This window comes from Salmo trutta, unplaced genomic scaffold (assembly GCF_901001165.1).
Source record: "Salmo trutta unplaced genomic scaffold, fSalTru1.1, whole genome shotgun sequence".
NCBI lineage: Eukaryota > Metazoa > Chordata > Actinopteri > Salmoniformes > Salmonidae > Salmo > Salmo trutta.
The window spans coordinates 398783-411099 of NW_021822543.1; the positions used below are offsets into that span (position 1 = coordinate 398783).

At 48.1% G+C, this 12317-nt stretch overlaps 1 protein-coding gene across 11 annotated transcripts in view; it reads left to right on the plus strand.

The window, feature by feature from the left end:
* Positions 1-12317, plus strand: part of tdrd3 (tudor domain containing 3) — a 44155-nt gene that overhangs the window by 24419 nt on the left and 7419 nt on the right. For all 11 annotated transcript variants that reach the window (XR_003873819.1, XR_003873820.1, XR_003873821.1 and 8 more), the window contains 2 exons: positions 118-289; positions 1025-1174. Coding sequence is in view for 6 of the 11 variants with exons in the window: in XM_029744105.1 (XP_029599965.1) it covers positions 118-289; positions 1025-1174 (322 nt within the window). In the remaining 5 variants the exon portion in view is untranslated. The remainder of the gene's footprint in view (positions 1-117; positions 290-1024; positions 1175-12317) is intronic.

Here is a 12317-nt window from a genome sequence, read left to right on the forward strand (position 1 = left end):
CCCCCTCCCTCCCATCCCTCCCCCACCTCCCTCCCATCCCCCCTCCCTCCCATCCCTCCATCCCCCCTCCCTCCTACCCCCCTCCCATCCCCCTCCCTCCATCCCCCCTCCCTCTAGGTGGATGAGCGGGCCCTAAGGGACATTATGGAGATGGGGTTTGATAAGGAGGATGCTCGTCAGGCCCTGATGGACAACAACAACAACATGGAGGTGGCTCTCAACAGTCTACTGACGGGGACCTTCAAACCCCCCCCACCCCCCGAGGAACCGAGCAGACCCCCACCCAGAGGTAAGCCCTGTTCCCATCCCTCCCCCACCGAGGTAAGCCCTGTTCCCATCCCTCCCCCACCCAGAGGTAAGCCCTGTTCCCATCCCTCCCCCACCGAGGTAAGCCCTGTTCCCATCCCTCCCCCACCCAGAGGTAAGCCCTGTTCCCATCCCTCCCCCCACCGAGGTAAGCCCTGCTCCCATCCCTCCCCCACCCAGAGGTAAGCCCTGTTCCCATCCCTCCCCCCACCCAGAGGTAAGCCCTGTTCCCATCCCTCCCCCACCCAGAGGTAAGCCTGTTCCCATCCCTCCCCCACCCAGAGGTAAGCCCTGCTCCCATCCCTCCCCCACCCAGAGGTAAGCCCTGCTCCCATCCCTCCCCCACCCAGAGGTAAACCCTGTTCCCATCCCTCCCCCACCCAGAGGTAAGCCCTGTTCCCATCCCTCCCCCACCCAGAGGTAAGCCCTGTTCCCATCCCTCCCCCACCCAGAGGTAAGCCCTGTTCCCATCCCCCCCCCACCCAGAGGTAAGCCCTGTTCCCATCCCCCCCACCCAGAGGTAAGCCCTGCTCCCCCCCCCCCCCCTTCCCCCGAGGAACCCAACAGACCCCCACCCAGAGGTAAGCCCTGCTCCCCCCCACCCAGAGGTAAGCCCCTCCCTGAAGAGATGCTTAAACACATGACCTACGACTACGTAATAACTATAGCATCCCATTGATAATGTGACTTTTCTGCTGTGTCTGTTTCCTCCATGCAGCAGACAGAGGAAGGGGTCGTGGCCGGGGTCGGGGGAGGTCCAGTAGGTTTGGGGGTGAGGATGAGGAGGAGGGAGCAGGAGGAAGACCGTCAGGACCCAGCACTCTGTTTGACTTCCTGGAATCCAAGATGGGGAGCTTCTCTCTACAAGGTACAGTTAGGGGTCCTTCCTTTACCAATAGTCTTCTCCCTACAAGGTACAGTTAGGAGTCCTTCCTTTACCAATAGTCTTCTCTCTACAAGGTACAGTTAGGGGTCCTGTCCTTCCTTTACCAATAGTCTTCTCTCTACAAGGTACAGTTAGGGGTCCTTCCTTTACCAATAGTCTTCTCTCTACAAGGTACAGTTAGGGGTCCTTCCTTTACCAATAGTCTTCTCCCTACAAGGTACAGTTAGGGGTCCTTCCTTCCTTTACCAATAGTCTTCTCTCTACAAGGTACAGTTAGGGGTCCTTCCTTTACCAATAGTCTTCTTCCTACAAGGTACAGTTAGGGGTCCTGTCCTTTACCAATAGTCTTCTCCCTACAAGGTACAGTTAGGGGTCCTTCCTTTACCAATAGTCTTCTCCCTACAAGGTACAGTTAGGGGTCCTTCCTTTCCAATAGTCTTCTCTCTACAAGGTACAGTTAGGGGTCCTTCCTTTACCAATAGTCTTCTCCCTACAAGGTACAGTTAGGGGTCCTTCCTTTACCAATAGTCTTCTCTCTACAAGGTACAGTTAGGGGTCCTTCCTTTACCAATAGTCTTCTCCCTACAAGGTACAGTTAGGGGTCCTTCCTTTACCAATAGTCTTCTCCCTACAAGGTACAGTTAGGGGTCCTTCCTTTACCAATAGTCTTCTCCCTACAAGGTACAGTTAGGGGTCCTTCCTTTACCAATAGTCTTCTCCCTACAAGGTACAGTTAGGGGTCCTTCCTTTACCAATAGTCTTCTCCCTACAAGGTACAGTTAGGGGTCCTTCCTTTACCAATAGTCTTCTCCCTACAAGGTACAGTTAGGGGTCCTTCCTTTACCAATAGTCTTCTCCCTACAAGGTACAGTTAGGGGTCCTGTCCTTCCTTTACCAATAGTCTTCTCCCTACAAGGTACAGTTAGGGGTCCTGTCCTTCCTTTACCAATAGTCTTCTCCCTACAAGGTACAGTTAGGGGTCCTTCCTTTACCAATAGTCTTCTCCCTACAAGGTACAGTTAGGGGTCCTTCCTTTACCAATAGTCTTCTCTCTACAAGGTACAGTTAGGGGTCCTTCCTTTACCAATAGTCTTCTCTCTACAAGGTACAGTTAGGGGTCCTTCCTTTACCAATAGTCTTCTCCCTACAAGGTACAGTTAGAGGTCCTTCCTTTACCAATAGTCTTCTCCCTACAAGGTACAGTTAGGGGTCCTGTCCTTCCTTTACCAATAGTCTTCTCTCTACAAGGTACAGTTAGAGGTTCTGTCCTTCCTTTACCAATAGTCTTCTCCCTACAAGGTACAGTTAGGGGTCCTGTCCTTCCTTTACCAATAGTCTTCTCTCTACAAGGTACAGTTAGAGGTTCTGTCCTTCCTTTACCAATAGTCTTCTCCCTACAAGGTACAGTTAGAGGTCCTTCCTTTACCAATAGTCTTCTCCCTACAAGGTACAGTTAGGGGTCCTGTCCTTCCTTTACCAATAGTCTTCTCTCTACAAGGTACAGTTAGAGGTTCTGTCCTTCCTTTACCAATAGTCTTCTCCCTACAAGGTACAGTTAGGGGTCCTTCCTTTACCAATAGTCTTCTCTCTACAAGGTACAGTTAGGGGTCCTTCCTTTACCAATAGTCTTCTCTCTACAAGGTACAGTTAGAGGTTCTGTCCTTCCTTTACCAATAGTCTTCTCTCTACAAGGTACAGTTAGGGGTCCTTCCTTTACCAATAGTCTTCTCTCTACAAGGTACAGTTAGAGGTTCTGTCCTTCCTTTACCAATAGTCTTCTCTCTACAAGGTACAGTTAGAGGTTCTGTCCTTCCTTTACCAATAGTCTTCTCTCTACAAGGTACAGTTAGAGGTTCTGTCCTTCCTTTACCAATAGTCTTCTCCCTACAAGGTACAGTTAGGGGTCCTTCCTTTACCAATAGTCTTCTCTCTACAAGGTACAGTTAGGGGTCCTTCCTTTACCAATAGTCTTCTCTCTACAAGGTACAGTTAGAGGTTCTGTCCTTCCTTTACCAATAGTCTTCTCTCTACAAGGTACAGTTAGAGGTTCTGTCCTTCCTTTACCAATAGTCTTCTCTCTACAAGGTACAGTTAGAGGTTCTGTCCTTCCTTTACCAATAGTCTTCTCCCTACAAGGTACAGTTAGGGGTCCTTCCTTTACCAATAGTCTTCTCTCTACAAGGTACAGTTAGGGGTCCTTCCTTTACCAATAGTCTTCTCCCTACAAGGTACAGTTAGGGGTCCTTCCTTTACCAATAGTCTTCTCTCTACAAGGTACAGTTAGGGGTCCTGTCCTTCCTTTACCAATAGTCTTCTCTCTACAAGGTACAGTTAGAGGTCCTTCCTTTACCAATAGTCTTCTCTCTACAAGGTACAGTTAGGGGTCCTGTCCTTTAACAATAGTCTTCTCCCTACAAGGTACAGTTAGGGGTCCTTCCTTTACCAATAGTCTTCTCCCTACAAGGTACAGTTAGGGGTCCTGTCCTTCCTTTACCAATAGTCTTCTCTCTACAAGGTACAGTTAGGGGTCCTTCCTTTACCAATAGTCTTCTCCCTACAAGGTACAGTTAGGGGTCCTGTCCTTCCTTTACCAATAGTCTTCTCTCTACAAGGTACAGTTAGGGGTCCTTCCTTTACCAATAGTCTTCTCTCTACAAGGTACAGTTAGGGGTCCTGTCCTTTAACAATAGTCTTCTCCCTACAAGGTACAGTTAGGGGTCCTTCCTTTACCAATAGTCTTCTCCCTACAAGGTACAGTTAGGGGTCCTTCCTTTACCAATAGTCTTCTCTCTACAAGGTACAGTTAGGGGTCCTGTCCTTCCTTTACCAATAGTCTTCTCCCTACAAGGTACAGTTAGGGGTCCTTCCTTTACCAATAGTCTTCTCCCTACAAGGTACAGTTAGGGGTCCTTCCTTTACCAATAGTCTTCTCTCTACAAGGTACAGTTAGGGGTCCTTCCTTTACCAATAGTCTTCTCTCTACAAGGTACAGTTAGGGGTCCTTCCTTTACCAATAGTCTTCTCTCTACAAGGTACAGTTAGGGGTCCTTCCTTTACCAATAGTCTTCTCTCTACAAGGTACAGTTAGGGGTCCTTCCTTTACCAATAGTCTTCTCTCTACAAGGTACAGTTAGGGGTCCTGTCCTTCCTTTACCAATAGTCTTCTCCCTACAAGGTACAGTTAGGGGTCCTTCCTTTACCAATAGTCTTCTCCCTACAAGGTACAGTTAGGGGTCCTGTCCTTCCTTTACCAATAGTCTTCTCTCTACAAGGTACAGTTAGGGGTCCTTCCTTTACCAATAGTCTTCTCTCTACAAGGTACAGTTAGGGGTCCTTCCTTTACCAATAGTCTTCTCTCTACAAGGTACAGTTAGGGGTCCTTCCTTTACCAATAGTCTTCTCCCTACAAGGTACAGTTAGGGGTCCTTCCTTTACCAATAGTCTTCTCTCTACAAGGTACAGTTAGGGGTCCTTCCTTTACCAATAGTCTTCTCCCTACAAGGTACAGTTAGGGGTCCTTCCTTTACCAATAGTCTTCTCCCTACAAGGTACAGTTAGGGGTCCTGTCCTTCCTTTACCAATAGTCTTCTCCCTACAAGGTACAGTTAGAGGTTCTGTCCTTCCTTTACCAATAGTCTTCTCTCTACAAGGTACAGTTAGGGGTCCTTCCTTTACCAATAGTCTTCTCCCTACAAGGTACAGTTAGGGGTCCTTCCTTTACCAATAGTCTTCTCCCTACAAGGTACAGTTAGGGGTCCTGTCCTTCCTTTACCAATAGTCTTCTCCCTACAAGGTACAGTTAGAGGTTCTGTCCTTCCTTTACCAATAGTCTTCTCCCTACAAGGTACAGTTAGGGGTCCTTCCTTTACCAATAGTCTTCTCCCTACAAGGTACAGTTAGGGGTCCTTCCTTTACCAATAGTCTTCTCTCTACAAGGTACAGTTAGGGGTCCTTCCTTTACCAATAGTCTTCTCCCTACAAGGTACAGTTAGGGGTCCTTCCTTTACCAATAGTCTTCTCTCTACAAGGTACAGTTAGGGGTCCTTCCTTTACCAATAGTCTTCTCTCTACAAGGTACAGTTAGGGGTCCTGTCCTTCCTTTACCAATAGTCTTCTCTCTACAAGGTACAGTTAGAGGTCCTTCCTTTACCAATAGTCTTCTCTCTACAAGGTACAGTTAGGGGTCCTGTCCTTCCTTTACCAATAGTCTTCTCCCTACAAGGTACAGTTAGGGGTCCTGTCCTTCCTTTACCAATAGTCTTCTCCCTACAAGGTACAGTTAGGGGTCCTTCCTTTACCAATAGTCTTCTCCCTACAAGGTACAGTTAGGAGTCCTTCCTTTACCAATAGTCTTCTCTCTACAAGGTACAGTTAGGGGTCCTGTCCTTCCTTTACCAATAGTCTTCTCCCTACAAGGTACAGTTAGGGGTCCTGTCCTTTACCAATAGTCTTCTCCCTACAAGGTACAGTTAGGGGTCCTTCCTTTACCAATAGTCTTCTCCCTACAAGGTACAGTTAGGGGTCCTTCCTTTACCAATAGTCTTCTCTCTACAAGGTACAGTTAGGGGTCCTTCCTTTACCAATAGTCTTCTCCCTACAAGGTACAGTTAGGGGTCCTTCCTTTACCAATAGTCTTCTCCCTACAAGGTACAGTTAGAGGTCCTTCCTTTACCAATAGTCTTCTCTCTACAAGGTACAGTTAGGGGTCCTGTCCTTCCTTTACCAATAGTCTTCTCCCTACAAGGTACAGTTAGGGGTCCTGTCCTTCCTTTACCAATAGTCTTCTCCCTACAAGGTACAGTTAGGGGTCCTGTCCTTCCTTTACCAATAGTCTTCTCCCTACAAGGTACAGTTAGAGGTCCTTCCTTTACCAATAGTCTTCTCCCTACAAGGTACAGTTAGGGGTCCTGTCCTTCCTTTACCAATAGTCTTCTCCCTACAAGGTACAGTTAGAGGTCCTTCCTTTACCAATAGTCTTCTCCCTACAAGGTACAGTTAGGGGTCCTGTCCTTCCTTTACCAATAGTCTTCTCCCTACAAGGTACAGTTAGAGGTCCTTCCTTTACCAATAGTCTTCTCCCTACAAGGTACAGTTAGGGGTCCTTCCTTTACCAATAGTCTTCTCTCTACAAGGTACAGTTAGGGGTCCTTCCTTTACCAATAGTCTTCTCTCTACAAGGTACAGTTAGAGGTCCTGTCCTTCCTTTACCAATAGTCTTCTCCCTACAAGGTACAGTTAGGGGTCCTTCCTTCCTTTACCAATAGTCTTCTCTCTACAAGGTACAGTTAGAGGTCCTGTCCTTCCTTTACCAATAGTCTTCTCCCTACAAGGTACAGTTAGGGGTCCTGTCCTTCCTTTACCAATAGTCTTCTCCCTACAAGGTACAGTTAGGGGTCCTTCCTTCCTTTACCAATAGTCTTCTCCCTACAAGGTACAGTTAGAGGTCCTTCCTTTACCAATAGTCTTCTCCCTACAAGGTACAGTTAGGGGTCCTTCCTTTACCAATAGTCTTCATCAGGGTTGTTGGCTACAGTTGAAAGGTGTTGGTTTTAACAATAAAGAAGTGTCTCTACTTCACTTTGCTCCTGAATTCATGCACCTTGGTGGGAGAGTGAGGTAGAATCAGGGATCGTTCCCTCCCTCTATCTTTATCCCGTTGTGTCTGCTTTCAACCTGATATTTTCACAAAGCACATAGCAGTTTGTTACATCTATTTGTGACATTTATTGAAAAGGGGGAATTTTCAGATAATAATTTTCTTCATCCTGTTTGTCTTTCTGATTCACACTCTTTTTTTCCAGCATCAAAGATTAACTGTCATTCAAAATTCCTTCAAATATTGTACATTTTTATAAGAAATATATATTTTTAAAGAAATGGTGTGGTGTAAATCTGTGTTGGAGTGGTTAACTCTCCCAGCTCCAGCTCCATGGACATGTTCCGTTCCCCTCTGGAGAGCAGGGTTCAACCTCCATGTCCAGCTTTCACACTTCTGTTTCCTCTCAATATTTAACCCTCTTTGTTTCTGATCCATCTGTCATCAAACAAATCAAATAGGTCAGGATTAAAACACATGTTAATACAGAGCTCCACACTGTCTAGTCCTGTAGTCCTGTCTCTAGTCCTGTAGTCCTGTCTCTGGTGTTATAGTCTCTGGTGTTATAGTCTCTGGTCCTGTAGTCCTGTCTCTGGTGCTGTAGTCTCTGGTGCTGTAGTCTCTGGTGTTATAGTCTCTGGTGTTGTAGTCTCTGGTGCTGTAGTCTCTGGTGTTGTAGTCTCTGGTGCTGTAGTCTCTGGTGTTATAGTCTCTGGTGTTATAGTTTCTGGTGCTGTAGTCTCTGGTCCTGTAGTCCTGTCTCTGGTGTTATAGTCTCTGGTGTTATAGTCTCTGGTGCTGTAGTCTCTGGTGTTATAGTCTCTGGTGTTATAGTCTCTGGTGCTGTAGTCTCTAGTCCTGTAGTCCTGTCTCTGGTGTTATAGTCTCTGGTGTTATAGTCTCTGGTGTTATAGTCTCTGGTGCCGTAGTCCTGTCTCTGGTGTTATAGTCTCTGGTGTTATAGTCTCTGGTGTTATAGTCTCTGGTGTTATAGTCTCTGGTGTTGTAGTCTCTGGTGTTGTAGTCCTGTCTCTGGTGTTGTAGTCTCTGGTGTTGTAGTCTCTGGTGTTATAGTCTCTGGTGTTATAGTCTCTGGTGTTATAGTCTCTGGTGTTGTAGTCTCTGGTGTTGTAGTCCTGTCTCTGGTGTTGTAGTCTCTGGTGTTATAGTCTCTGGTGCTGTAGTCTCTGGTGTTATAGTCTCTGGTGTTATAGTCTCTGGTGTTGTAGTCTCTGGTGTTGTAGTCTCTGGTGCTGTAGTCTCTGGTGCTGTAGTCTCTGGTGCTATAGTCTCTGGTGTTGTAGTCTCTGGTGTTGTAGTCTCTGGTGTTGTAGTCTCTGGTGTTGTAGTCTCTGGTGTTATAGTCTCTGGTGCTGTAGTCTCTGGTGTTATAGTCTGGTGCTGTAGTCCTGTCTCTGGTGTTATAGTCTCTGGTCCTGTAGTCCTGTCTCTGGTGTTATAGTCTCTGGTGCTGTAGTCTCTGGTGCTGTAGTCTCTGGTGCTGTAGTCTCTGGTGCTGTAGTCTCTGGTGTTGTAGTCTCTGGTGTTGTAGTCTCTGGTGTTATAGTCTCTGGTGCTGTAGTCCTGTCTCTGGTGTTATAGTCTCTGGTGCTGTAGTCTCTGGTGTTATAGTCTCTGGTGTTATAGTCTCTGGTGTTGTAGTCTCTGGTGTTGTAGTCTCTGGTGTTGTAGTCTCTGGTGTTATAGTCTCTGGTGTTATAGTCTCTGGTGTTATAGTCTCTGGTGCTGTAGTCCTGTCTCTGGTGTTATAGTCTCTGGTGCTGTAGTCCTGTCTCTGGTGCTGTAGTCCTGTCTCTGGTGCTGTAGTCCAGTCTCTGGTGTTGTAGTCCTGTCTCTGGTGTTGTAGTCCTGTCTCTGGTGTTATAGTCTCTGGTTGTATAGTCTCTAGTCCTGTAGTCCTGTCTCTGGTGCAGTAGGCCTGTCTCTGGTGCTGTAGTCTCTGGTGATGTAGTCTCTGGTGCTGTAGTCTCTGGTGCTGTAGTCCTGTCTCTGGTGCTGTAGTCTGGTGCTGTAGTCTCTGGTGCTGTAGTCTCTGGTGCTGTAGTCTCTGGTGCTGTAGTCTCTGGTGTTATAGTCTCTGGTGCTGTAGTCCTGTCTCTGACGCCGTCATCCTGTCTCTGGTGCTGTAGTCTCTGGTGCTGTAGTCTCTGGTGCTGTAGTCTCTGGTGCTGTAGTCTCTGGTGCTGTAGTCTCTGGTGCCGTCGTCCTGTCTGGTGCCGTCGTCCTGTCTCTGGTGCTGTAGTCTCTGGTGCTGTAGTCTCTGGTGCCGTAGTCTCTGGTGCCGTAGTCTCTGGTGTTGTAGTCTCTGGTGCTGTAGTCCTGTCTCTGGTGCTGTAGTCTCTGGTGCTGTAGTCTCTGGTGCTGTAGTCCTGTCTCTGGTGCTGTAGTCTCTGGTGCTGTAGTCTCTGGTGCCGTCGTCCTGTCTCTGGTGCTGTAGTCTCTGGTGCTGTAGTCTGGTGCTGTAGTCCTGTCTCTGGTGCTATAGTCGTCCTGTCGTCCTGTCCTCTCCTCTGGTGGTTATAGTGAGGAGCCAGCCAGATGGTCTGTGTGTCTCTCTACAGAGGGTATTAAGCTGTATAAAACAGTGCTGCCGTTAGTTAAGTCTCTGACATCAGTGGGTAGGCATGGGGACAAACTGACATATGGTTCACCACAGAGGGGAAATGGACACAGCCAACAGAGAGGGATGGGTTTCATTTCCTGCCTTTCATGAGGGGAAGTTACTGTTTGATGTTTGGGCTCATTTCACGTATTTAGATGTTTGAAACCAGAGTTTGGGATCATGCCATTTTTACTGAACTCTGGCATTGATGTTCGTTTCCCCCTTCTTTGTTTATATACGGTATATAATGACGTTTGTTTCGATTTTATTTGTATTTGTTTCTCAGGTCTCCAATTAAAAGACAGTATCTAGAATTGAAGCATGGGTGTGTGTACACGTCAGGGATGGGACCAATGGACAATTTTGCTTAACGTTTAATCTGCATTTTTCTACATATAATTTTCTGTTAAAACGATACAAAAAAATCTGAAAATTCCACGTCAATTTACAATGCAGAATAATGATCCTATTAATTCACGATGCAGAATAATTAATTCACGATGCAGAATAATGATCCTATTAATTCACAATGCAGAATAATTCATTCACGATGCAGAATAATTCATTCACGATGCAGAATAATTCATTCACGATGCAGAATAATTCATTCACGATGCAGAGTAATTCATTCACGATGCAGAATAACTCATTCACAAGGCAGAATAATGATCCTATTAATTCACGATGCAGAATAATTCATTCACGATGCAGAAGAATTCATTCACGATGCAGAAGAATTCATTCACGATGCAGAAGAATTCATTCACGATGCAGAAGAATTCATTCACGATGCAGAAGAATTCATTCACGATGCAGAATAATTCATTCACGATACAGAATAATGGTCCTAATAAGAACAACTAGGTCCAGACAGTGAAGTTCTGTCTCCCTCAGTCATATCCCCTTGAAAGCTCCTCTGCTACGGTGTGTTTGTGTGTCTGTGAGGGAACACGACAGCTGTTTAAATGCCAACACCAAACCTCTGGAGATGGATTCGAGGCGCCCGGCTGAACGGGTATTTTACTTGTCTGTAAAGGAAGGTCGCTTCTGAAGTGGGACTTTAACGTCCTTCACGAGGCGTCCAGAACTGTCCATCAAATTAATCTTGAGCTGCCTGTGGGATAAACAATCGTACAGCCTGCCTGCTGCGTGCTGCCTGCTGCCTGCCGCGTGCTGCCTGCCGCGTGCTGCCTGCCGCCTGCTGCCTGCCGCCTGCTGCCTGCCGCGTGCTGCCTGCTGCGTGCTGCCTGCCGCGTGCTGCCTGCCGCGTGCTGAGTGCTGCGTGCTGAGTGCTGCCTGCTGCGTGCTGCCTGCTGCGTGCTGCCTGCTGCCTGCCGCCTGCTGCGTGCTGCCTGCTCCTCTTTACATCGTGTTAAATACCATGACTTACCAATTTTATTTATTTTATTTCAACTTTATTTAACCAGGTAGGCCAGTTGAGAACAAGTTCTCAATTACAACTGCGCCCTGGCCAAGATAAAGCAAAGCAGTTCGACACAGAGTTACACATGGAATAAACAAAACATACAGTCAATAACGCAATAGAAACATCTATATACAGTGAGTGCAAATGTAGAAAGGAGACATTTAGTAGATAGAAAATACATCTTCCTCTAGGAATCTCCTCCTAAGATTCAGTATTTTTGAAACGGAGACTGATTAGTTGCCGTACTTCGGAGAACACAAACACTCACAGCAGGTCAGCCACCAGACAGGACGAACACAAACCGGGCAACTGGGCCGATCAGTATAGGCAGGTCAGCCACCAGACAGACAGAACCGGGCACCTGGGCCGATCAGTATAGGCAGGTCCAGCCACCAGACAGACAGAAACGGGCACTGGGCCGATCAGTATAGGCAGGTCAGCCACCAGCAGACAGAACCGGGCACTGGGCCGATCAGTATAGGCAGGTCAGCCACCAGACAGACAGAACCCCGGCACTGGGCCGATCAGTATAGGCAGGTCAGCCACCAGACAGACAGAAAACCGGGGCACTGGGCCCGATCAGTATAGGCAGGTCAGCCACCAGACAGACAGACAGAACGGGCACTGGGCCGTCAGTATAGGCAGGGTCAGCCACCAGACAGACAGAACCGTGCACTGGGTCCCGATCAGTATAGGCAGGGTCAGCCACCAGACACAGGAACTCGTGCACTGGGGCTCGATCAGATAGGCAGGTCAGCCACCAGACAGACAGAACCGGGCACTGGGCCGATCAGTATAGGCAGGTCAGACCACCAGACAGACAGAACCGGGCACTGGGCCGATCAGTATAGGCAGGTCAGCCACCAGACAGACAGACAGAACCGGGCACTGGGCCGATCAGTATAGGCAGGTCAGCCACCAGACAGACAGAACCGGGCACTGGGCCGTCAGTATAGGCAGGTTCAGCACCAGACAGACAGAACCGGGCACTGGGCCGATCAGTATAGGCAGGTCCAGCCACCAGACAGGACAGTCAGAACCGGTGCACTGGGCCGATCAGTATAGGCAGGTCAGTTACCAGACAGACAGAAACCGGGCACTGGGCCGATCAGTATAGGCAGGTCAGCCACCAGACAGACAGAACCGGGCACTGGGCCGATCAGTATCCGACAGAACCGGGCACTGGGCCGATCAGTATAGGCAGGTCAGCCACCAGACAGACAGAACCAGGCACTGGGCCGATCAGTATAGGCAGGTCCAGCCACCCAGACAGACAGAACCGTGCACTGGGCCGATCAGTATAGGCAGGTCAGCCACCAGACAGACAGAACCGGGCACTGGGCCGATCAGTATAGGCAGGTCAGCCACCAGACAGACAGAACCGGGCACTGGGCCGATCAGTATAGGCAGGTCAGCCACCAGACAGACAGAACCGTGCACTGGGCCGATCAGTATAGGCAGGTCAGCCACCAGACAGACA